Source organism: Gambusia affinis, linkage group LG15 (genome assembly GCF_019740435.1).
Source record: "Gambusia affinis linkage group LG15, SWU_Gaff_1.0, whole genome shotgun sequence".
In the NCBI taxonomy this organism is placed as follows: domain Eukaryota; kingdom Metazoa; phylum Chordata; class Actinopteri; order Cyprinodontiformes; family Poeciliidae; genus Gambusia; species Gambusia affinis.
The window spans coordinates 6,850,306-6,874,626 of record NC_057882.1 but is presented as its reverse complement, the minus strand read 5'-3'; the positions used below and the strand labels follow the sequence as shown (position 1 = coordinate 6,874,626).

At 40.4% G+C, this 24,321-nt stretch overlaps 5 protein-coding genes across 7 annotated transcripts; 3 read left to right on the top strand and 2 right to left on the bottom strand.

The window, feature by feature from the left end:
- Positions 1-2,303: 2,303 nt before the first annotated feature.
- LOC122845120 (olfactory receptor 52K1-like) lies at positions 2,304-3,284 on the top strand. Its single transcript, XM_044141183.1, has one exon. The coding sequence runs from the start codon at positions 2,304-2,306 to the stop codon at positions 3,282-3,284; it is 981 nt and encodes a 326-aa protein (XP_043997118.1).
- Positions 3,285-6,426: 3,142 nt separating this feature from the next.
- On the top strand, positions 6,427-8,425 carry LOC122845127 (olfactory receptor 2K2-like). Its single transcript, XM_044141192.1, has 3 exons — positions 6,427-6,812; positions 7,517-7,743; positions 8,076-8,425. Exons 1-3 carry the CDS (start codon positions 6,436-6,438, stop codon positions 8,423-8,425), a joined length of 954 nt encoding a protein of 317 aa, XP_043997127.1. The 5' UTR covers positions 6,427-6,435.
- Positions 8,426-11,905: 3,480 nt separating this feature from the next.
- On the bottom strand, positions 11,906-13,263 carry LOC122845126 (olfactory receptor 2K2-like). The gene is made up of 3 exons (XM_044141191.1): positions 12,878-13,263; positions 12,343-12,569; positions 11,906-12,261 (listed from the first exon to the last, which is right to left on the bottom strand). The coding sequence occupies exons 1-3, from the start codon at positions 13,252-13,254 to the stop codon at positions 11,906-11,908; spliced, it is 960 nt and encodes a 319-aa protein (XP_043997126.1). The 5' UTR covers positions 13,255-13,263.
- Positions 13,264-15,412: 2,149 nt separating this feature from the next.
- Positions 15,413-17,895, bottom strand: LOC122845121 (olfactory receptor 2K2-like). The gene is made up of 3 exons (XM_044141184.1): positions 17,511-17,895; positions 15,977-16,203; positions 15,413-15,889 (listed from the first exon to the last, which is right to left on the bottom strand). The coding sequence occupies exons 1-3, from the start codon at positions 17,882-17,884 to the stop codon at positions 15,525-15,527; spliced, it is 966 nt and encodes a 321-aa protein (XP_043997119.1). The 5' UTR covers positions 17,885-17,895; the 3' UTR covers positions 15,413-15,524.
- A 2,867-nt stretch (positions 17,896-20,762) lies between these two features.
- LOC122845116 (olfactory receptor 2K2-like) lies at positions 20,763-22,790 on the top strand. 3 transcript variants are annotated; one of them, XM_044141177.1, is made up of 5 exons: positions 20,792-21,098; positions 21,228-21,617; positions 21,753-21,779; positions 21,897-21,979; positions 22,119-22,736. In XM_044141177.1, the coding sequence occupies exons 1-5, from the start codon at positions 21,037-21,039 to the stop codon at positions 22,472-22,474; spliced, it is 918 nt and encodes a 305-aa protein (XP_043997112.1). In that variant the 5' UTR covers positions 20,792-21,036; the 3' UTR covers positions 22,475-22,736. The 3 variants fall into 3 exon arrangements, with proteins under 3 accessions (XP_043997111.1, XP_043997112.1, XP_043997113.1); XM_044141176.1 differs by having other exon boundaries at positions 20,763-21,098; positions 21,753-21,979; positions 22,119-22,790; XM_044141178.1 differs by lacking the exon at positions 21,753-21,779 and having other exon boundaries at positions 20,794-21,098.
- The last annotated feature ends 1,531 nt before the right edge of the window (positions 22,791-24,321 follow it).

Sequence of the window (24,321 nt, the reverse complement as noted above, 5' to 3'; positions counted from 1 at the left end):
AAATAACATTAAAAACAATACTTCTGTAAGATTTGTGAGAATTTATCCAGTATGTGTCTGGTATTGACGGTATTGACAGTGACTCAGGAGGGAGGAATTTGTCTTGAGAAAAGTTCCTGGTTTGAATCCCTGCTCCGTTCAGTCTCACCAAGATTATGTAATCCTGTTCATAATCAGTGAAAAGAAGTTTATCATACTTGAACAGAAACGTAATTCCTTTTAGACCTTAGGGAATGTCACTATTACCCTCCTGTACTTTGGTGTTGTTCTCTGAGCTCTTATTAACATCCAATTCTTGGTTTCCATGTTCCTCCCTAAGGGCTAATTAGCTCCAGAAACTGTTTGTAAATGTTTGTTAGAGAACAGTTCACTGTGGACCTCATTAATGATCACATTTGCTTGAGAAACAACAGTGACAACTAGAACAACCAGTGATGAAACTAGTGCATCGTATTGAATCATTGGAGTGTTTTGGGGAAACTAATTGAAAAGCAAAAGTTGACAAAGTAAATACAATCAAAAGTCTTCACTAAGAAATCTTGCAGCAAGTTTGATCCTTTGAAAATTCTGTTATCAAGTGAGAATTCATAAAAATATCTATTCTAAAATAAAAATCATTGCCATGTAAGACTTGATTGCAACAATGACAAAGAAAAACAAACTGGTCAGTATATATTGTCTGTAAAATGCAAAAGCTCCATTCAGACCCTGATTAAAAAAGGAATAGTTTCATATTTCAGTCCATTCATTCAATTCATTTTCTCCATTCTGCCCTTTATCCCACCCCAAACCAAAACTCAATTCACACCTCAGTCCTAAACCTAAACCCTAAACCCGGTTTTTGGGTCAGGCCTGGTCCTCTCCTTCTGGGGACCAGGCACAAAGCCTTTTTTTATTTTTTTATTTTTTGCTCACATTCCTGTATTAAATAATATTTTAATTTTACGGTGTGATATTCTAATTATAAATGTCCTTTTTATTAACTGAAAATATAAAATAATTACTAACAAAATAAAAGGGTTACAAACATTCATCTGTGTGTAGCTGATATATATTTTGAGTTTCACTTTGTGAAGTAAACAGACTTTCAGGTTATTGTCATGTTATTGTATCCAAATGCAGAACAAGTTGAGCCGGTGAGGTGATGGTAAAAAATGTATAAAAAATTGATCAAACAAAAGCATCGAGGAAAACACAGGGAGCAAGAAGAAACAGAGACTGGATATGGATGAGATGGAAAATCTGGTGTAAAGAGAGAATTCAGTATTAAATGATTGACTGGAGCTTTTAAAAACAGAGGAGCTTCATTACTGACAAGGAGCAGGTGAGAGACGGGAACAAGGAGGAGAAAGAAATGGAGAAAACAAAGTTATAATAGAATAAAGGATAAATAGATACAATGAATGAATACCATGAACATAATAATGGATTGATGTGAAGTAAAACAGAAACCAGGTTCATCTAATCAAACTAAGAATAACTAAGGCAGAACACAAAAGTCAAATGAACAAAACTACAAACACAGAAAAACAAAAACATAAGATCCTGACAATAGTACTTTAATTTATTGAATAGGATTGTAGTTTGAGGCACTTTTGGTTTTTATGAACTTGATAAAGCACTCTACAAGTTCAGGCAATTAAATCTAGTAACTGTAAGTGAGACTGCTCAGTAAATGTTGAAATAATATTGAAACCTAATGAAAGACTAAAAGTAAAAGTAAAAATTTCCTACTGATAATCCTATCAGGAAATTGATGCAGTGATTGATTTATAATTTTACCGGACCTTTAGGAACGCTCAGAGCTGCACCAAATGCCCTGCAGGTTCCCTGAAATCGGCCTAATAAATAATAAGTATCATCCTGTTTATTAAAGCTTACAGAGGTGCAGCCAGAATCAACTTTGTTTTTGTGAAAAGCCAATCAGGTCCAGCACACAACTCTGATAAACTTAGCGGGAAAAACTAAAGAATAAAGTGTGAGATCATTAGGCCTGCAGAGCCAATAGGAACTGTCCAGTGACAATGATTACATCACACATTATCTTGGTAATTTGGCCCTTCCCTCTTAGAGTTAAAAATGCATCCAGAAATACAATCGGCATCAAATGATCTGGATAACAGCTGTGGTTCTCTGCATGCCTGCAGTGCGTATCAACCTGCTGGATGTGCTGCTCTTTTAATATTTTAAATGTCAATTTCTACCAACTTTGTCTGTAGTTATTGTTAATTAATTTAAACTTTCTAGTAAATCTGTTTAAGAAATTGTCTGTTGTCTTAAACTTTGCTTTGTTTCGCAGCCAGATGGAGAACCTCACCTACAACAGTCCCACCCTGCAGCTGGAGGGCTTGAAGGTTGCAGATTACTCAGTGCACTTTATCTTTTTCCTGTTTCTGTTTTCCTACGTCATATTTATGATTATGAATCTGGGTATTTTAATAATCATTGTCTTTGAAAAGAAGCTTCATCAGCCCATGTATCTGCTGTTTGTCAACCTGACGGTCAGCGACATCATTGGAAGTACTCATATTTTACCCCGTTTGCTGTCAGACATCTTGCTGCCTCCGTCTGAACGTCTCATCAGTTATTATGAATGCGTGGTTCAGGCTTTCATTACACACATGTTTGGCACCACTTCCCACACGGTGCTCATGGCCATGGCCTTCGACAGATACGTGGCCATCTGCCGCCCCCTGTTCTACAGCACAGTGATGACCAGCAGGATGGTAGTAAAGCTGATAGCGCTGTCCTGGGGCGTGCCGATGGTGCTGGTTGGGATTCTGCTGGGTCTGACTGTGAGGCTCAACCGATGCAGGACCCTCATCGCCAACCCTTTCTGTGACAACGCCTCGCTTTTCAAGCTGTCCTGCGAGAGTGTGGTCATTAATAATGTCTATGGTCTGACATTCACTGTGCTGCTGTATGTAGCGTCTATTGGCTGCATCGTTCTCACCTATGGGAGCATCACAGCCGTCTGTCTGGCCACCAAGAACAAATCTTTGAACAGTAAAGCATTTAAGACTTGCAGCACACATCTGGTGGTTTATCTTATTATGTCTCTCAGTGGCTTTACGATTATTGTTCTCCATCGGTATCCCCAATATTCAGACTACAGAAAACTCTCAGCCATCTTGTTCGTCCTTGTCCCAGGCAGCCTCAACCCCATCATTTATGGTTTACAGTCCCAGGAGATACGGCACTTTTTATATGAGCTTTTTATTTGTAGAAAATGTTTCCCGTCACGTGAAAGTAAATCTTTGATTAAAGCTGTTCAAAAAGGTTGAAATAAATATCATCAAAACAAACATGCATTTACTGAATGAATCCTCTTTTACCAAAAGTCAGTCGTTCTTTTATTAGATTTCTAACAACTTACACATTAAGGATATTTTATTACATCACTATTTTCTCTAGATGCTTCACTTAATGTTCTCTTTTCTGTCCTTTTACCAACAGAGACAAGAAAATTATTCCAAAAATAAATGCTTTTTACAAATTAAAACATTAATGTGCATTCTTCGCATCTGACTTAAAGTTATTATCAACAAAAGTCACAAACAAAACTCCAGCCTACAGTAACTTTGTCATGAGTTGTTATTTGGTGAGGAAGATGGATGTGGGGATGGTTTTAATGACGACAAACAACATAACACAAAAAAATCCAGGCAGCAAGGAACTGACAAACTGGGAGCACTGGAATTTAAACAGAGCGACGGCGAGGACACAACATTAGAGACATGGTGAGTTTAAATACACAAGGAGATAATCAGGGAACAAAACACAACTGGGAACAACTGAGGCCAAGACATGCAGACAAACAGACTAAATTAATAAACTCACATGAAAACCCGAATCCCTACAAATATTGTAATATTTGTTTATTTGGATGAAAGTGATTATTGTTGGCTAGGTTTTGCATGCTATGTGCAAGTCAGATAACACACAACAAAACATTACTCTGGATTTTTGGGGGAATTGATGCTAACTTTAAAACATATGCATGGTATTTTCTGACAAAGGAGACACAATGTGGCTGATTCCTCACTGGACTTTCATAAGGAACATCAGAGAATCTGGTCCATGTTCCCTGAAAGGATGTAAAGATCCATGCACCCTTTGTGTATTCTGGGTTAGGGGCTGCAAAGGGTCCTGATTTAACATCCAGGTCCAGGTTATATACCAGATATATTACATCAAACAAGATAAACATGGTGTGTTATTTCAACACAGGAGATGAGATCCAGGTTCCCCTTCTGTTCTACTTCAGGAGAGCTGAAGATTTGGTCTTCAGGGTGGCCAGTCACTGGACTCCCTCATGGTCAGCTCGCCGAATCCAGTTTGTGATGCCAACAGTGAGGAGACGAACTGCCTCTTACAGAAAATAGTATGTAGTTCTGGAAAACAAAGAAAGCAATGTCTCTGCATGCAGGTGTTCTACTTTAACTAGACAAAAACACGCTGCAAGATATGAATATTAAAAAACAATTTCAAACAGTTTCTCCTAGCTTCCCTCAGTTCACTCAAAGAAAAATGTTAAAGAAGGTGGATTTTTCCTGAGGATTCCTCCATCAGGCTTCCCCATGGCTGCTGTGTAGTTTACCACCATCAGTGATGAATCAGTGAATGACAAAATGTACAGTCATATTTAATAAATTAGAGCATGTGTTCCAATATTGACCATTTTTCAGATCAGAAGTACCATTTGAAAATAACATTTTCATGATACTTTTCATCAAACTCACATTCCTGTATTAAATAATACTTTAATTTTACGGTGTGATATTCTAATTATAAATGTCCTTTTTATTAACTGAAAATATAAAATAATTACTAACAAAAATAAAGGGTTACAAACATTCATCTGTGTGTAGCTGATATATATTTTGAGTTTCACTTAGTGAAGTAAACAGACTTTCAGGTTATTGTCATGTTATTGTATCCAAATGCAGAACAAGTTGAGCCGGTGAGGTGATGGTAAAAAATGTATAAAAAATTGATCAAACAAAAGCATCGAGGAAAACACAGGGAGCAAGAAGAAAAATACTGGATGTGGATGAGATGGAAAATCTGGAATAAAGAGAGAATTCAGTATTAAATGATTGGAGCTTTTAATAACAGAGGAGCTTCATTACTGACAAGGAGCAGGTGAGAGACGGGAGCAAGGAGGAGAAAGAAATGGAGAAAACAAAGTTATAATAGAATAAAGGATAAATAGACACAATGAATGAATACCATGAACATAATAATGGATTGATGTGAAGTAAAACAGAAACCAGGTTCATCTAATCAAACTAAGAATAACTAAACACTATGAATTAATACCATGTCAGGCACTTAGGGGACCTTTGGACTTCATAAACTGTATAATATATTATATTATATCATATAATAAAGGTGTATCAGATATAAATACAGGCCTTTCCAGCTAGTAACTCTAAACTAAACTACGAAGTAAATGTAGAAATAATAGTGAAAACTAATGAACTACTAAAAGTGAAACAGTAAAAATATCAAACTAAAAATGCCACCAGCAAACTGATACAATGATTGATTTATAATTTTACAGGATCTTTAGAAACTCAGAGCTTCACCAAATGCCCTGCAGGTTCCCTGAAATTGTCTTAATTTATAAGGAGTTTTATCCTGTTAACTAGAGCTGACAATGGTGCAGCAAGTACTTACTATGATCAGGTTTTTGTCAAAAGCCAATCAATACAATCAACAACTCTGATACATTTGGAGGAAAAAACAAAAGAATAAAGTGAGAGAGCTGAAGATTGGATAAGAACTGCTGTCCTCTAACAGCTCTGGTTCTGATCTGGTTCTCAACTTTGTTCTTCAACTGATTGGATTTCATGATGATTCTGTTTGACCTATTTGGTTCTTTTAGACTTTATTTTATGACTCTTCACTGTACAGTCAAAGTTATCTTCTGTTTTTCATTTTCATCCTCGTCTACATCGGTGAATGTAATAAACATTCACATTCTCTGAGACAGAGCTGACTCTCTGCTGGAAACCCTGACAGGAAACTCTGCATTGGTGTTTCCATGGTTCCTCTGTGTTTGTAAATGTGTTGAAAACTTGTAGAAACCCTTAAAGGGACGCAGGTTTTCATCCTCCCCTCACAGCAATGTCAGCTCTCAGCAGAGAGGAGGCTGATTCTCTCCAACACACACAGAGTTGTAATTACTTTGTTATACAATCTCAGCTGCTGATGCTTTTGATGATACATTTTGTTCTTTGATGTTGTCTCCATTTAAGTCTCATTTGCATGATTTGGAGGTAATATGCTGTCATGGTTTTATGAGAACTGTAGCTACAGATTTGTGTTTTCATGTGTTACAGTGTGTCACTCTCAGAGTATAAACCTACCAACATTTCTATCATGTGAGGTTTTAATCTGTTCTGCTTCTTCAGGGCTGTGCTGCTTTGGATGGAGAACCAAACCTCGGTGATTCCTCTCAAACAGCCGATTGTGTTTGAACTGGAGGGCTTTGATGTTCCTCCAGGAAACGGACCGTTCTTGTTCCTGTTGGCTTTGCTGGCCTACATTGTGGTGCTGCTGGGGAACGGTGTGGTGATCTGTGTCATCATGACAGACAAGAACCTGCACAGACCCATGTTTGTGATGATCTGTCACCTCATGGTCTGTGACCTGCTGGGGGCCACAATGGTGCTTCCTCGCCTCATGATGGATCTGTTGATGGGGCTGAAGAAGATCGCCTACATCCCAGCCATCGTCCAGGCATTCTGCGCTCACACATATGGAGCAGCGATGGTCAACCTTTTAACTGTGATGGCCTATGACAGGTAATCAAGTATGTCAGAGAATAATGGTCTAAATTAGTCAATGACATGATGAAGTTTGCTGGATTTCCTTTTCCATCAATTAATAACATTTTATTTGTATTGCACCTTTAAGCAATCAAGCATTTCAAAGTGTTTTACATCACAAAAACATAAATCCCTTCAAATGAAAACTTTAAAATCAATCTGAAAAATTAACTGAACTTCAGTCACTGTTGTGTAATCTGATCAATAAGGATGCATCAATTATTGGATTGAGATTATTTTTGCGTGAAAGGCTTTGAGATGATGTGAAATGGCACCATATAATAAATTAAATTGATTTTATAAAACCATCTTTTTCAGGAGGTGTTTTTAGGTTTTCATTGTGGACTCTTGTTTTTAATTCTTCTGTGCTACAATATGAATAATTATGTCTCAAAAACAGTTCATCAAAAATCTAAATGTGTATGAAATTTAATGGAAATGGTTCAAATGTTCTGAATGTGGACTGAATAGTAATTTCTATCCTTGAAACTCTGAACATGAATCAGATGATTAATTCCTCGATCTAAACTCGTTTTAATTAGTTAATTCAATCTTAAGACAGTAATGATGCTGGACGTAACACGTTTTTTCAGGAAGTAGAACTCATTTTTAACTTTAAAACAGACAGGAAACAGTTTCTTTTGGATGCCGTACTTCTGAAAACGACTGTCTCCCTGCAGGTACGTGGCAGTGTGTGAACCTCTCAGGTATCACTCCATCATGACTTCGGCTCGGCTGCACAGCTGCTGCGCTGTGTCCTGGATCGCTGCTCTGCTGCTCATCGCTGTGCTCTTCTCCTTCCACATGAACGTCCCGCTGTGCGGCCATCTGGTCCAAAATGTCTACTGCAGCAACCGGGGCATCCTGAACCTGGCCTGCATTCCCACGCCTGCCAACAACATCTACGGTCTGTGCTTTTTTTTTTTCACACCACAAATGAAATGCAACAGTTTGGGGACTTCTTATGAAGAGAATGATCTGCTTAACAGTTGAAGAACTTATTTTTTTCCTGCTTGTAGGCGCAAAGCACCTTAAAATTCATTGAATTGTTGCTATAGTAGTTTATTCTAAGCAGTAGAATGCCTATTTTTCATTTCATTACTTCTTGATGAATCAGTTTGTTTGCTCTTGGGGAACAAAACACAAAGTTGGCAGCATATGCTACTCAACAGAAAATTAGAATTTGAAATATGCAGGATATATAATCACTTGTCTTGTTTTGTGTTTTGTTTTTTTCAGGACTAACAATCACCTGGACTATAAGCACAGTGACCTTCATTCTCATCGCTTTTTCCTACATCAGAATCCTGAGTGTTTCCTTAAACCAAGGCAGAACCAGCTGCCGCAAACCCAACAAGGCTTTTCAGACCTGCGTTCCACACATGGTTGTGTACGTTCTCTATAACGTGGCTGCGTTGATATTAATATTGAGTTACAGGTTTCCCTCTCTTTCCCAAAATGTAAAAAAGTTCTTAAGCATCCTTGTCTATATCATTCCCCCGATCATCAACCCCATCATCTACGGTCTGGTCAACAAAGACCTGAGGGTCAGTTTTATCAAATATTTCTCCATCAGAGTGAGAAACTAAACTCAGCACTAACACTGCATCTGGTGCTTGTAGGCCACGTGACTCTTGTGGTGGAAGTAATTCTCTTTGTAGGTGTTAGAACTGCCTAATGTAGCTAAAGTTTAAATAGGATGAAGTTCAGGAAGTACCCTGGACCATTTGAAATCATATAAATTGTGATAAGGATTGTTCTGAACTGCACAGCTGAATCTGGCCCTGTTGTAAGGCTAAAACAAAAATGAAAGCCACCACTGTCTCTTTGTGATGTATGTGTTAATGTGTGAATTCTCACTTCCCTTGCTTTGCTTTGTTAAACCTCTACTTGTGCTTGAAGAATCCCAACATTTTTTTACCACTGAATCATCATAGGGTGCATATAGAGGTCAATATTCAGGCTGATACTGATTTAGACTACATTCATCTTCCACATTTTCATTAGAAACGTTTGAACTACTCGTTCAGCAAAACCACAAACCATCACCATGTTCACCAGTTTACAAAAAATATAACTCTTCATTAATTTAAATATAAAACTCAGAAACAATAAACTGTTTTAAACTCTTTTGCTGTCTACAAGATGGGGTTCTTTGGACCCTGCAAGTCTTAACGTTTTCACAATGTAAAACATTTTTAACTACTGTGTTCTTGAAATAAACTCGACTGAATCATTATTACATTCTGTAGTTTTGAATTTGATCTAATAATTAGGAGTCAGATGAGTTTCATTACAAGTGTGTCTGATATGAATTAGTCCATTTTGTGTATTTGTGGAGCCAAAGCCACAGGACCGCATGGACTCAGATCTCATGGAAAGATTTATCTCAGTATTGACGGTTCCAACGTCTCTCTCTCTCCTTGGGAAAATGTATTCCAGGGTGATGGGAAGACGGCTCAGATTGATTGTTCAACATCAAATAAGGGGAAGCAGTTTGGCCTTTTATGTTAGTTTTATTCACCTCCAGAATAACAAGTGATCATCATGACCCTACAAATCTGGCGTATCATTTTTTTCATACATACTATTGGTAGAAAATGAATGGAAAATAACAACGAGCCATTTCTCCTACACGCTATAATATTGTGATGTTTGCCAAATGTCCCTAAATTGCCATTGTCCAAAGAAACAAAGGGGACATGGACCATGCATTCCCAGAAAGAGGTTCTTGTTGTCTGGGTACAGTCTGTCAAAGGATGGGTCCTTGGATGTCTGGGAACTTCCAGTTGAGGCCAAATCTCCTCCTACATCAGTGTTTCTCAATTCCAGGCCTCAGGCCCCCCTGGTCTGCTTGTTTTAGATGTATCTTTACTCCAGAGCAGCTGATTCAAATGATTGCATGACCATCTAGTGCTGCAGAAGCCTGTTCATCACCCACATATTCAATCCAGGTGTGTGGCAGAAGGGAAACACCTAAAACATGCAGGGCAGGGGGGCCCCGAGGACAGGAAATGAGAAACACTGTCCTAGTTGAAGTCCAGGAGTCGGGAAACAACCGACATCCAGGCTCCTTACCCCCAAACTCAAGGCATGGCTCTAATATTTTATGTTTCCAAATATTGGATAGAAAACTCAACTTGTTCAGATGGAGCCCAGATTCCTTTCCCAGGGACGACTCACCATGTCCTGGGTAAACCTGGAACATTTGTTTCCAATTATCTGACAACTTGAACTCTGTCCTGTCCAGAACCAATTATTTGGAGGAATATTCGGCCATTTTTACCCAATGAATGGCAACTGGCAAATTGCCAGCATATTCCCAAATGGTCCATTGACATTTGCCTTACACTTCATCAATTCTAATATATGACAAGTGATATATATTTGAATTTCACTTGTCATTCAAACTAGGGAGGTTAGGGACACTTGTCATATATTTTGATTGACATTAAACTTTCTTAGGGAAAGTGTAGGGAAATATTCCCATTGGGATTGTGGCCAAGTTATTCCCAAATGGCTCATTGATATTTGCTTTGCATTTTCTCCTATTCTAATGAATGGCAAGTCTCCAAAAAACAGGGCATTTTGGGTCAATTATCATATTTCAGAACCGGGACAAACATAAAGCAAATGTCAACAGGCCATTTATTGAAACCCTACCTATTCCCCGGTGTAACATGTGGAAAATGAGCCTGGGCTGGAGTTAAAAAGTAAAAAAAAGTCATTTATGATCAAATATTTTTCCCTGCACCTGGAAAGTTCATGTCTGTGGTGAATCAACACATGCAATTGTACAAATCAAACAAATGGAGTTGAGCAGGGTGAAGATTAAGGACCAAAGTATGAAAGATCAGCATGTATGTGAAACGACCCGCTTGACTTATGGGAACATTATTTATCTTGATTTGTAGCCTTTTAAAAAAAATAAATAAATTTCATAAAACTTTCCAGATTAGCAGAATTGTAGTTTCTTATTGGGTTCTCAAGTAGTCTGTCAGGTTAATGGTGCAGCTGCAAGTTTATGTGAGAGTAATAAATAAAGAAAAAACGTTCCACATGCAGTATTTTGTCTGCTGGTGTTACGGCCCAGATCAGTTTAGATGTTGTTGGAGTGTCTTGCTACGTGTCATACATCTGAAAGAGAAATGAATGAGTAGTCATAGCCAAGTGTCCCTCTTTCTTTGGGTCGTATTTTCATCAGCGAATGTTTGACTGTAACAAAACTGCCTCCATGGATCTCTTTGGGTTTCACAACGTGAACGTTCAAGTTTCACACAAAAACAAATAAGACACTTGAGGTTGAGGCAAATAAAGGTGAACTTATTTTCTTCGAAAATTAGACATCCATCCATCTATTATCTTTACCTGCTTGTCCTCAGAGTGGTTCTGAGGGGTTCTGGTGCCGATCTCCAGCGGTCAGCTGGTGAGAGGCAGGTTCACCCTGGACAGGTCACCAGTCCATCACAAGGAAATACAGAGACAGACAGGACAAACTATCATACCCCCACACCTCAGGGGGATTTAGAGAGACCAATCAACCGGACAGTCGTGTTTTTGGACTGGGGAAGGGAACCAGAGAACCCGGGGAGACAAAAACTAGACAAATCCAAAATAGTTTCAGTACCACTTTATATGTAACTTCTGCAAGTTTAAACTTCAGTTCAAACTCAAAATTACATCACAGAAGGAGCAAAGTAAACAACATCAAGCATTTCTTGATTACAACACAAACTTAAAGCAGCAGCCGAGTCCCAGTCTGATCAGTCTGACCAGTTTGACCAGTCTAACCAGTCTGACCAGTCTGAACAGCTTAAGGTCAAGGTAAGGTCAAAATATTTAAATCTGTGAGTCAGGATTAAATTATTTATAATTTCATGTGTTCTTTGTATTTTTTGGTTAATATTCTTGTGATGGACTTTAGTAGTTTGTGGTTCACTGCAACATTAAACACAACAGCTGTAAGTAGTCGTATCAGTCTGAGTCTAGAGAAATCATGAGATTTCTAAACATTTACAGCATCTATGAGAAGCATAATTTCCACCAGAGGAGTTATATATCATCAGCTGCTACGTTTTGTTTCTCACTCTGGTTGAGAAACGCTTGATAAAACTGACCCTCAGGTCTTTACTGACCAGTCCATAGATGATGGGGTTGATGATCGGGGGAACGATAAAGATGAGGATGCTGAAGAACTTTTTTATGTTTTGGGAAGGAGAGGGGAACCTGTAACTCACAATCACAATCAGTGAAGCAATCTGAAAAAGAACGTAAACAATGATGTGTGGAGCGCAGGTCTGAACAGCCTTGCTGCGGATGCTGCTGTTTGCTCTGCCTTGTTTTAAGGAAACACTCAGGATTCTGATGTAGGAAAAGGCGATGATGATGAAGGTCCCTGTGCTTAAAGTCCAGGTCATCACTAGACCTGAAAAAACAAGACATGGCTTAAATAATGACAGAAATGGAATATGATGCTTCTCCTCTTGTGAAAGAGGGAATCACTGACCGTAGACGTTGCTGATGGGAGTGGGAATGCAGGCCAGGTCCAGGATGCCCCGGTTGCTGCAGTATGTTAGAGGGATTATGTGGCCGCACAGCGGGACGTTCATGTGGAAGGAGAAGAGCACGGCGATGAGCAGCAGAGCAGCGATCCAGGCCACAGCGCAGCAGCTGTGCAGCCGAGCCGAAGTCATGATGGAGTGATACCTGAGAGGTTCACACACTGCCACGTACCTGCAGGGAGACACAGCTGTCAGGGAACAAAACCCCTAAAGATAAAAAAACATACTGTCTTTAAAACTGTTTAACGTCAAACCTCAAATTGAAGGCAGTTTCTAAAGCTAAACTTACTTTTCAGTAACTAAAATTTCAGATGTAATGACAATAATTCAGTCAATGCAGGACAAAAATGAGATTATTTCACTGTTTGATAATTAGGATTGACTCTGTGATTAAACTGAAATCATTTTTTTGAGTCTGCAGTCAAAACGTACAGAGACCATTTGAACCATGAACTGCTCTGCTCTTACATATTTCTTTACCTATCATAGGCCATCACAGTTAAAACAGTCAGCATCGCTGCTCCATATGTGTGAGCGCAGAATGCCTGGACGATGGCTGGGATGTAGGCGATCTTCTTCAGCCCCATCAACAGATCCATCATGAGGCGAGGAAGCACCATTGTGGCCCCCAGCAGGTCACAGACCATGAGGTGACAGATCATCACAAACATGGGTCTGTGCAGGTTCTTGTCTGTCATGATGACACAGATCACCACACCGTTCCCCAGCAGCACCACAATGTAGGCCAGCAAAGCCAACAGGAACAAGAACGGTCCGTTTCCTGGAGGAACATCAAAGCCCTCCAGTTCAAACACAATCGGCTGTTTGAGAGGAATCACCGAGGTTTGGTTCTCCATCCAAAGCAGCACAGCCCTGAAGAAGCAGAACAGATTAAAACCTCACATGATAGAAATGTTGGTAGGTTTATACTCTGAGAGTGACACACTGTAACACATGAAAACACAAATCTATAGCTACAGTTCTCATAAAACTATGACAGCATATTACCTCCAAATCATGCAAATGAGACTTAAATGGAGACAACATCAAAGAACAAAATGTATCATCAAAAGCATCAGCAGCTGAGATTGTATAACAAAGTAATTACAACTCTGTGTGTGTTGGAGAGAATCAGCCTCCTCTCTGCTGAGAGCTGACATTGCTGTGAGGGGAGGATGAAAACCTGCGTCCCTTTAAGGGTTTCTACAAGTTTTCAACACATTTACAAACACAGAGGCACCATGGAAACACCAACTCAACTTAAAGTGCCGTTCAGGGATATGAGTGCTAATGTTTATAGACAACCTTTTAGATCATGAGATTTCTAAACATTTACAGCATCTATGAGAAGCATAATTTCCACCAGAGGAGTTATATATCATCAGCTGCTACGTTTTGTTTCTCACTCTGGTTGAGAAACGCTTGATAAAACTGACCCTCAGGTCTTTACTGACCAGTCCATAGATGATGGGGTTGATGATCGGGGGAACGATAAAGATGAGGATGCTGAGGAACTTTTTTATGTTTTGGGAAAGAGAGGGGAACCTCTGAGTCAAAATCACAATCAGTGAAGCAATCTGAAAAAGAACGTAAACAATGATGTGTGGAGCGCAGGTCTGAACAGCCTTGCTGCGGATGCTGCTGTTTGCTCTGCCTTGTTTTAAGGAAACACTCAGGATTCTGATGTAGGAAAAGGCGATAGGTTGTGTCATTTGGTGTCTGTGACTGATAGAGGTGTGTATGCATGTTTTTATTTAACCAGGGAAATAAGTTAACTGAGTTTAAAACCCTCTTTTCCAAGAGTGACGGGGCCAAGACAGCAGCAACAAGCAGCAAATCCAAAATACAAGACCAAATACACACAACACACAACCAAGAGACTGTGTTTAACTAAACAAAGGTTCAGAACCAGGAGGTGAGACATCTGATGTCCTTCATACTGGATTGAAGGTAATAAGAGGTGATAACTTTACATCCTTCAGTTTACTATTCCAGGTGGCAGAAAATGTGGAAGCCTTTTTACCCAGCATGACACATAAAACCATCAACAAACTGCTTTGTGTTTAAACCTGGCACTCATTGAAATAATAAAGCACATTTTATTTGACTTTCCAGGTCTGTTTATTTCAAATTAAAGGAGAACAGAACAGAGTCTCTTCTTTGCTGGTTTATCCAAACATTCAGAAGTGGATTTCTTGGTCACACAGCCACGCAGAGAAAAGCCAATGATCGTACAGTGAGAACATGTTTCATCATGATCCTTTTGTGTGTCTGGAAAAAAAGAATCAATTTGTTGATCGATTGATTCATTGATTGATTTTGAAGAGAGACATTAGGTTAGCATCTATTTTCTTCCAGAAAGCGTCTGGCCTCCGGCAGCACGATACAGGACAGTCTGAATCCAGATCACTGAGAGAACATTAATAGAAAGCAGGACAAACTCAATGCATCAGTCAAAAGTCAAAGCTCAGATTTATCTGAAGAAACCTCAAGTGGAGCAATTATCCAGCAGAAAGTCACTGAAACTGCCTCTGTTAAAAATAAGATCATTATCAGCTTCTGCTTCATGACTTCATCACTGAGAATATTAGTGATCTCATGTTTGGCTCTGTATGAAGCCATGTTTCCAACAGAAACATTGTTGGATGAATCAGTAGTACTAATTGTGGCAGCATCTTCTAATTACACGTTTTTAAGTAAGAATGGAAAATATAAAAGAGAGGCAGAGGTGGCTGCAGTTTTTATGATTCATTAACTGTAAAAAGATTTTCTGGGAAAATTTGACTCTTGAATATTTGAGGTAAAAGTCTATGAGCGGCGACACTAACTCTGTACAAAACCCCAAAATATGAGGACATTATATTCATTTATTATAATAAATATTCATTGATTATTATGAACTGCTTAATAACTGTGGGAGATTTCAATATCTTTGTTGCCAAGCCTGAAGACAGAGGGACAAAAACTGTGTGATACTCGACAGCTTTGGTTTGATTCAACATGCCGAACCTTAAAGTCTCTATGAAGAGTTCACAAACTCTTTATAGAGTCTTCTCTTTGAGATCCAAAAGAGAAGACAACACCCAGCGTGTTCTGCAGGGTTCGATCATTTTGGTGTTTCTGTGTGTCACTGCTTGTGACACACTCTCATGACTTGCATGGAGAAAAGCTTCGTAATGCCGGATCGTAAGTCTTTGCTGACCAGTCCGTAGATGATGGGGTTGAGAGCTGGTGGAACGATGATGATGAGGATGCTAAAGAACTTCCTGATGTTCTGGGAGACAGAGGGAAACCTGAGACTGACAATGACGATAACTGAGGCGATCTGATAGAGGACATACACGACGAGATGAGGCACACACGTCTGTAAGGCCTTCCAATGAACACTGCTGTCGGTACGCCGCCGTTTGAAGGAGGCACTCAGGATTCTGATGTAGGAAAAAGCGATGATGACAAACACCCCGGTGCTCAAAGACCAGGTCATGGCCAGACCTGAAAAACACAGGCAAGACAACTCAAACATTTTCATTTACAGGTTCTGATCAAACACAGAGCTTCCCTCTTAGTAAATGTCCAGACCGTAGATGTTGTTGGCAGGCGTGGGAATGCAGGCCAGGTTCAGGATGCCCCGGTTGCTGCAGTAGACATGTTGGACCAGATGGCCGCACAGCGGGACGTTCATGTGGAAGGAGAAGAGCACAGCGATGAGCAGCAGAGCAGCGATCCAGGACACAGCGCAGCAGCTGTGCAGCCGAGCCGAAGTCATGATGGAGTGATACCTGAGAGGTTCACACACTGCCACGTACCTGCAGGGAGACACAGCTGTCAGGGAGCAATGTTTAAACTAAACTGTTATTGGCAAGGCCTTCAGATTCTCACAGACTACAAGAACCCTAATATCACCCCCGCTTCTTCTGATGTCTCCTTCCTCAACAAACGTAACAACTTCTGTGCTTGTTTAAGAGAGGGAATACCAAAGCAGCTACCACCCCAGGCCAACAGCCACTGACTTTCCTCCCCACTGACGTAGGAGCGGCTCTGAGCAGGATTAAATCCCACAAGGCTGCAGGTCCTGATGGCATACCTGGACGTGTCCTCAGAACGTGCTCTGAGGAGCTGGCAGGAGTGCTGACGGACATCTTCAACCTGTCCCTGGCCCGCGCTGTGGGACCGACCTGCTTCAAGTCTACCTCCATCGTCCCAATCCCCAAGAATCCCAACCCAACCAGACTCAATGACTACCGCCCGGCAGCCCTTACCCCCATCATCACCAAGTGCTTGGAGCAGCTGGTCCTAGCACACCTCAGATCCTGTCTCCCTCCCACACTAGACCTCCACCAATTTGCATACAGGCAGAACAGGAGCACAGAGGATGCAGTCTCCATAGCTCTGCACTCTGTCCTTTCTCACCTGGACAGCAAGAACACACACACACACACACATCCACACACACACACACACACACACACACATCCACACACACACATCCATACACACGCCCACACACACGCACATGCACCCCCCCTACACACACACACACACCACAGACTGTTTTCGTCACACACACAATCTGTAAATCTTATCTGCCATTATCTATCTGGTATTATAATCCTACTAATGTATATAATCCATTTCCTAACATTCTTGTATATTCTGTATAATCTGTGCATATGACTCCCATATTTATATTTATATTTATATTTATATTTAGTCTTGTACACCTGTAAATAAATATTTATATCCTGTATAGCACTTCTGGATGGATGCAAACTACATTTCGTTGCTTGTACTTGTGACAATAAAGTTGAATTCTGTTCTATTCTATTATTGTCAGGGATCCCATTAAGATCCATTTGTATTTGACATTTACCTGTTTTGAATTTATTTCTGTTAAAATAAACATTTAAAGAAAGAGACGTTCCTCTTTGAGGTGAAATATAACATACAATCCAACCATTTCATTATTAAGTACATTTATTAAAGTTAAATGTAACTTTAATAAATGTACTTACCCACCAAATGCTCCTATAATGCAAAATCTGAACATTAAAAACTAAACTAAACTTGCATCCCTGCAGTTCAAAATGTTCTCACACCTGAAACATTTCTTCACCTGTCAATAGCCATCACTCCCAGAATGGTCTGCACTGCAGCTCCGTATGTGTGAACACAGAAACCCTGAGCAATAGCTGGGAGGTAGCTGATCTTCTTCTGCCCCGTCAAGAAGTGCATCATGAGGCTGGGAAACACCGCCGTGGCGCCCAGCAGGTCACAGACCACCAGGTGGCAGATCATCACAAACATGGGTCTGTGCAGGCTGCGGTCCGTCACGATGACACAGATCACCACACCGTTCCCCAGCAGCACCACCATGTAGGCAAACAGGGCCAGGAAGAAGAGGAGCGGACCATGTCCTGGTGGAACGTCGAAGCCCTCCAGTTCAAACACAATCGGCTGCCTGAGAGGAGTGAATGTTAGGTTCTCCATGCACAGCTGGACAGCTCTGTGGAACACAAGCAGATTAAACTGTGAAAGATTTAGCGACTAACATGTTATATTGATGCTCAGTACAAGCTATAAAACTTTTAAGATATGTTACAGAATGCAAACAAAAAGGTAACAAAATGAAACGTAAAGAATCAGTTGTTGAAGAAAAAAAGTTACTAAGTTAGCTTAATTTGGAAAAAGCTTGGCTCTCTTTATTTCCTCCGATCCCAAGTTCTTCTTGGCGAGCCGCGTGTGCCAATCAGGAGCAACGATGCGTGATGACGTCACAGAGTTACAGCGTTTAATCTCATAGGAAACCACAATGAAGTAACAACATGAGCTGCAAAGCAGCCAAGATACAGACTCATTACCTGAGACAGACAAAGAATACAAAAAGGGGCAAAGACGCGTCTTTGGAGAAGGCTGATGCAAAAACGCAAAACAGTGCAGCTTTCTGAATTATTATCACTGCGTTCGATCTCTTATAGTGAGGGCGTTTCTCTCCTTGTTAATGTATTCAATCAAGGCGTAGCTCTGTATGACCAATTGGAAGTTTCCTTGGAGACTCAGAAAAACTTAGAGCCTCCCTAATTTACGCAAAAGATCAAAGGCCATTTGGTTTCCGAGAGGACAAAGGAGCAGGGGCAGCTGCGTCCTGGTCTTCCGTCCCCCCGGGCCATTTGGGCAAATAAAAGCATACAACAAGACTTCACAGCTACCTGTGAAATTCGGAGTGTCTCCCGGCCAAATCAAGTAATTTAGTTTAAGGAAAGATTATCTTCACAAACCTAGTTTTGCATTGAGCCTCTCCAAAGATTTGAATCCTTGCCTTATCACATACATCCTGAACAGTTTTCTAATACTAAACAACACATTTTCATTTAAACAATTTCCATTTGGTTCAGATATTATCATAGACAGTACAATTTTCAAATACATTCAGCATTCACCATTCTAAACTTAGATAATGCACTTTGGTTAAAAACTTGCTATTAATACTTAGAAAATGTCTTAGAAATTAAATGTTAATGATCTCAACATTCTATGTTGTATTTTAGTTTAAACCATGTCAGATGTGGTTCTGGGAAACCTTTGATGTTCTGTGAACCCAATCGGCTTCTGCCCTGCAATAGATGCTAATTTCGTGGCTTCCTGAGCCCTGATAACAATCCTAAAAGATCTCCTTTGATCTGCATCTAGTTCCTGACCTTTGACATTTACTCTGCTGGATAATTTAACTGTAAATTCTTCACACAATATCTGTTTAAAACAAAGAAATTCATACAACATAGAATATTGAAGATACCTTTTACACATGACATAAGATTAACTGTTTAAAGCATTAGAAATAATCATTTTTCTTTACACAGTGTATGCCGGCGATCACCTGAACAGCAGAGAACTAAAGTTTCAGTCTAAGATGAAGGAGCGCCCTCCTCTCCTTTTGAGCAAACTGACATGTCGGTTAAATGATGTCACTGTAAACGATTCATTACCACCGTCAACTAAACCATGGAAACGGATTCCCCGCCTCGCATGTCCTATTGACATCTGTGAAACTGGGTCTGGTACCAGAAATAAACCATGAATGGTTCGGGAGAAAGGCCTTCAGCAACCGGAGCATTCACAGTTTGTCTGTGGAGCCAGACCAGAGAGGCGAAGCGTTTTCACCCAAATTACGCAGCTGAGAGCCTCAAACTGCCTCCAGTTCCTGCCTGGACATTTCTGTCGCACCATAACCTCATAAGCCTGGTTTTACTTACGTCTGGGTGCCAATTTTAACTCAAGATGGATACTAAATCCTAAACTGAAGCATAGAATCATTTTTTCAACCACACATAAATTTACCAGAGAAACTTTGTTATCAAAGGATTTTAGGCTTTACTGGAAGAAGAGTCTTTGTCTTTGGATCCATGTTGAGATATTCATAGATTTTTGTCTTTGAAAGAGCAGACTCACATTTTTGCATATAATTGTTTAATTATCACACAGGCTTGTTTGTTCATGTAACTGCTGTAGTTTCTGTGTTTGCTGTATGCACAACAAACACAAAACACGAGGAGAGGAAAACGACTCATATTTCAACCTGTGACCCAACTGCTGTTGGATACATATCTTCATTTTTAATGGGCAACATTGTCTAACGCCACATGCAATAAGGAAGAAATGATATGAACTAGATCATCAATCTGTGAAGAGCTGGAGATTACATCTTTTGTCTGATATTGATGAAATTGAACATGGAAGAGATTCTTTAAAATTTGTTATGTGTTTGAAAAAGATCTAATATAATGATATTTTCTCAGGTATGGAGAATTCAGTTAAAATAAACTCAATGGTTGAGTTTACAGCAGGGTTTTGGAGAAGTTCTGCTATTTATTCACACTCAATGCCACAAATCAGCGAAAGTCTGAGGACAAGAGAAAAAGGATTGGGAATTACTTGAAGACTAAAGTGTTCAACAGAACGGTAGCCAGGTACAGGATTAATAATCTGAAAAATAGCTTCTACTCCTCTGCCAACCTCTGTACTACAAGGAATGTAGAAGAATTAAAAGCGGTTTGCTGATTTAACGTAAATCTTGTTACAGCCAGGTTTCTATGAGACAAAACAAGCCAATCCGATTATCACAAATAAAGTTATTGTCATGATTTGAGACAATAACATATGAGATGGTGAGGTAGACGCAGTAGACACAGGTTATGGAGAGAAAATGGAGATTTAATGAAGAACAATCCAAAAATCCAGGCAGCACAGAGTGAAGTGAGCTAGTAGCTAATCTCTGGTAGCAACTGGTAGTCAAACTAAAGACAGCAGACAAAGCTAGACGCACTAAACAGGACAAGATGAGGAACCGACAAAGAACAAGGAACACAGGTGGGTTCAAACAAGGAACAGCTGCACTCAATCAAGCTGTAGCTGACAACACAGAGAGAGTAAATTTGAACGTTGTCCTCTAAAAATGGAATAACATTAAAGCGTATTGCTGTTGGCTGAGAGGCAGGAAGAGGTGGTGCTCTGGGAAACCAGCAGATATGAAATGATTTAAATGGAAAACCTCCTGAAGGACGGAGCCACACTGACGCTCCAACGAGATCAGACGTGGAAATCCTCTCTTCAGTGTTTAACATCACCTTCGTTGTTTTCTGTTGATGCTTTTCATGAAGATTTCAGCATCTCTAAGATCTTTCATTAAGTGGTGTTTAATTTTCAGGTATTATTTCACAATCTGTACCAAGGAGAGCTGCAACCTATTTATTGATGCTTTTGCAAAGATGAACTTACTTTGTGTTTTTATAGCAGTTTAATGTACAGGGGCCTTTAATCTGCTTGTGTTCCACAGAGCTGTCCAGCTGTGCATGGAGAACCTAACATTCACTCCTCTCAGGCAGCCGATTGTGTTTGAACTGGAGGGCTTCGACGTTCCACCAGGACATGGTCCGCTCCTCTTCTTCCTGGCCCTGTTTGCCTACATGGTGGTGCTGCTGGGGAACGGTGTGGTGATCTGTGTCATCGTGACGGACCGCAGCCTGCACAGACCCATGTTTGTGATGATCTGCCACCTGGTGGTCTGTGACCTGCTGGGCGCCACGGCGGTGTTTCCCAGCCTCATGATGCACTTCTTGACGGGGCAGAAGAAGATCGGCTACCTCCCAGCTATTGCTCAGGGTTTCTGTGTTCACACATACGGAGTTGCAATGCACACTATCCTGGTGGTGATGGCTATTGACAGGTATCCATGTTTGTATTAACTTTTTCTGTGTGCTAACATGTTGACATTTTCTTCTATTGTCCAAGAGTTAAACTACTATCCTACAATAATATGCATAGTGCAGACAGAAGTGTGTTTTTTGCTGTCTCCCTGCAGGTACGTGGCAGTGTGTGAACCTCTCAGGTATCACTCCATCATGACTTCGGCTCGGCTGCACAGCTGCTGCTCTGTGGCCTGGATCGTTGCTCTGCTGCTCATCGCTGTGCTCTTCTCCTTCCACATAAATCTCCCTTACTGCAGTCGAATCATTCAGCACGTCTACTGCAGCAATAAGTCCATGATGAATCTGGCCTGCGCTCCGCCTCTTATCAGCAACATCTACGGTCAGTGCAAATGAGCGACCAGAAGCAGACAACCATCAGAGTAAAACTGGAACAGCAAAAAGCTCATTTTACTGAAACAGTTCCCACTTCTGATAGCTGCATGAATTTCATTGGTCTTGTAACTCTCTGTGTCTTACAGGTTTAGCCATGACCTGGTTTGTGAGTACAGGGACGTTCATCATCATCTCCTATTTCTACGTCAGGATCCTGAGAGCTGCTCTGAAGCAGGGCAGGACCGACAGCAGCATCCGTACCAAGGCCTTCCAGACTTGTGCATCACACCTTGTGGTTTATGTCTTCTATGAATTGGCCACACTGATTATAGTCGTTAACTACAGATTTCCATCCTCCTCCCAAAACATCAATAAGGTTCTCGGCATCCTGTTCATCATGGTCCCTCCGGCCATCAACCCCATCATCTACGGGCTGGTCAGTAAGGAGCTGCGCTCCAGCATCGCCAAGCGGTTTTCCACCAGAACCGCTCACAAGAACTGACTTATTTTGTCACATTGTTATATTTCTAAGATGTTGGAGGAACAGTAACTAGTAATAATGCAATGTTGTACAAACAGGTCTGTTTGGGATCTGTTGTCTGCAGAAAGTGAAAACCAAGCAGTAATGAGCTGCTGCAGAGGCAGGATGTCAAAATGAAGGACAAAATAAAAGCTCCATCATCTGTAACTGGTTTCATCTTCCCCAGTATCCCACAAGTAGCTAAAATAAAAAGTGACACTTGAAAGAAAAGCATTATTTTGTTGACGGTGAGCAGCTTCAGTTTCACTATATGTAAAAATAAAGTTATAAATACCGATCCAGAGTAAGAGTCTCTGAATCACTGTTGATGCTTTCATTCTCAAATTTAAAGCAAGTAATGTGTCAGTTTCTCAAAACTTTAAATTGAATTTATTGATTGTCCTCTATTTTATGAAACTATCAGATATTTTAAATCACTGAGTTTTTCTCTGTACTTTGAAGTTTCAGCATTTTAATGTTTATTTAGTTTATTTAAAGGCTGTTACAACGTTTTTTCTTTTTAACAGACGCTTTGGTTGGACGGTGCTGATGAAAAATGGAATCTAGAAACTTGAATTAATTACATTGTTGATTTTTTTTTGTAAACACGGGGACCTTAAACAAGTTTGCAAAAACAAAATGGAAAAACTAAAAAGTGTAATCCTCTTACAGTCATTGTGAGTTGCAGATGCCAACCTTGCTGTGGAGGAAGAACATGGTGGAGGCCTGAGACTGAAACCATATGTTCACTGATGTTTTAAAAATGGATGTTTTATTGTGATCTGAAGATACTGGCATCATTCTAAACAATGACTGTATTGTCAAAGGCTTCATGGTCAAAGCTGTACCACCCTCATGTAGCCCTGTGTTATATAACAACAAGGGAACCTTCTCTGAGAGGAAAATGTTCACAGTTGTTCATCTATGAAAATAAACTAAATTCCTGCACCACTGTCCTAAGATGGTACTAAAATGGTTTTTACCAGAATTTATGTGGTTGTCCAGATTATATAAGATTTCAGCAACAGTTCAAGACACTTTACATTGTAAAAGTATGACACTATCAATGAACAAGGAACGGCTCCCAGTGAGAGTTGGACTCGGCCAAGGCTTCCTTTTGTCACAGATTGTCTCCGTTACTTTCATGGACAGAATTTCCAGACCAGCCAAGGTGTTGAGGAGATTCGCTTTGGTGGCCTTAGGATCCCGTCTCTGGTTTTTGCGGATGATGTGGTCCTACTGGCTTCATCGGGTCATGATCTACAGCTCTCATTGGAGTGGTTCGCAGCCCAGTGTGAGGCGGTCGGGATGAGGATCAGTGCCTCCAGAACCGAGGTCATGGACTTGAGTTGGACTTGAGCTGCTCTATCCTAGCGAAGAGAGAGTTGAGCCAAAAGGAGAAACTCTCAATTTACCCGTCGATCTACATTCATACCCTCATCTATGGTCATGAGCTTTGGGTCACGGATACAAGCAGCTGAAATGGGTTTTCTCTGCTGGGTGTCTGGGTTCTCCCTTACAGAGAGAAGCTCAGTCATCCAGGAGGGGCTCAGAGTAGAGCCTCTGCTCCTTCACCCTGAGAGGATCCAGATGAGGCCATGAATCCCTCCCAGAAGATGCTTTGGGATGCCTTAGAAATGAGCTACAGCTGTGGACATAGTTTGTCTGAAGTAAGTTAATGCATAAAGGAAGGTACTTTTCATGGGAGTTTCAGCCACTACTGGAGCAAATCTGGCCTCTGCAGTTTGAGCTGCAGGTTGATATTGTCCGGCATGCTGTGGGCCTGGACATTAAAATGTGAATTATTCTTTTTCTGTTTTTCTTCAGAA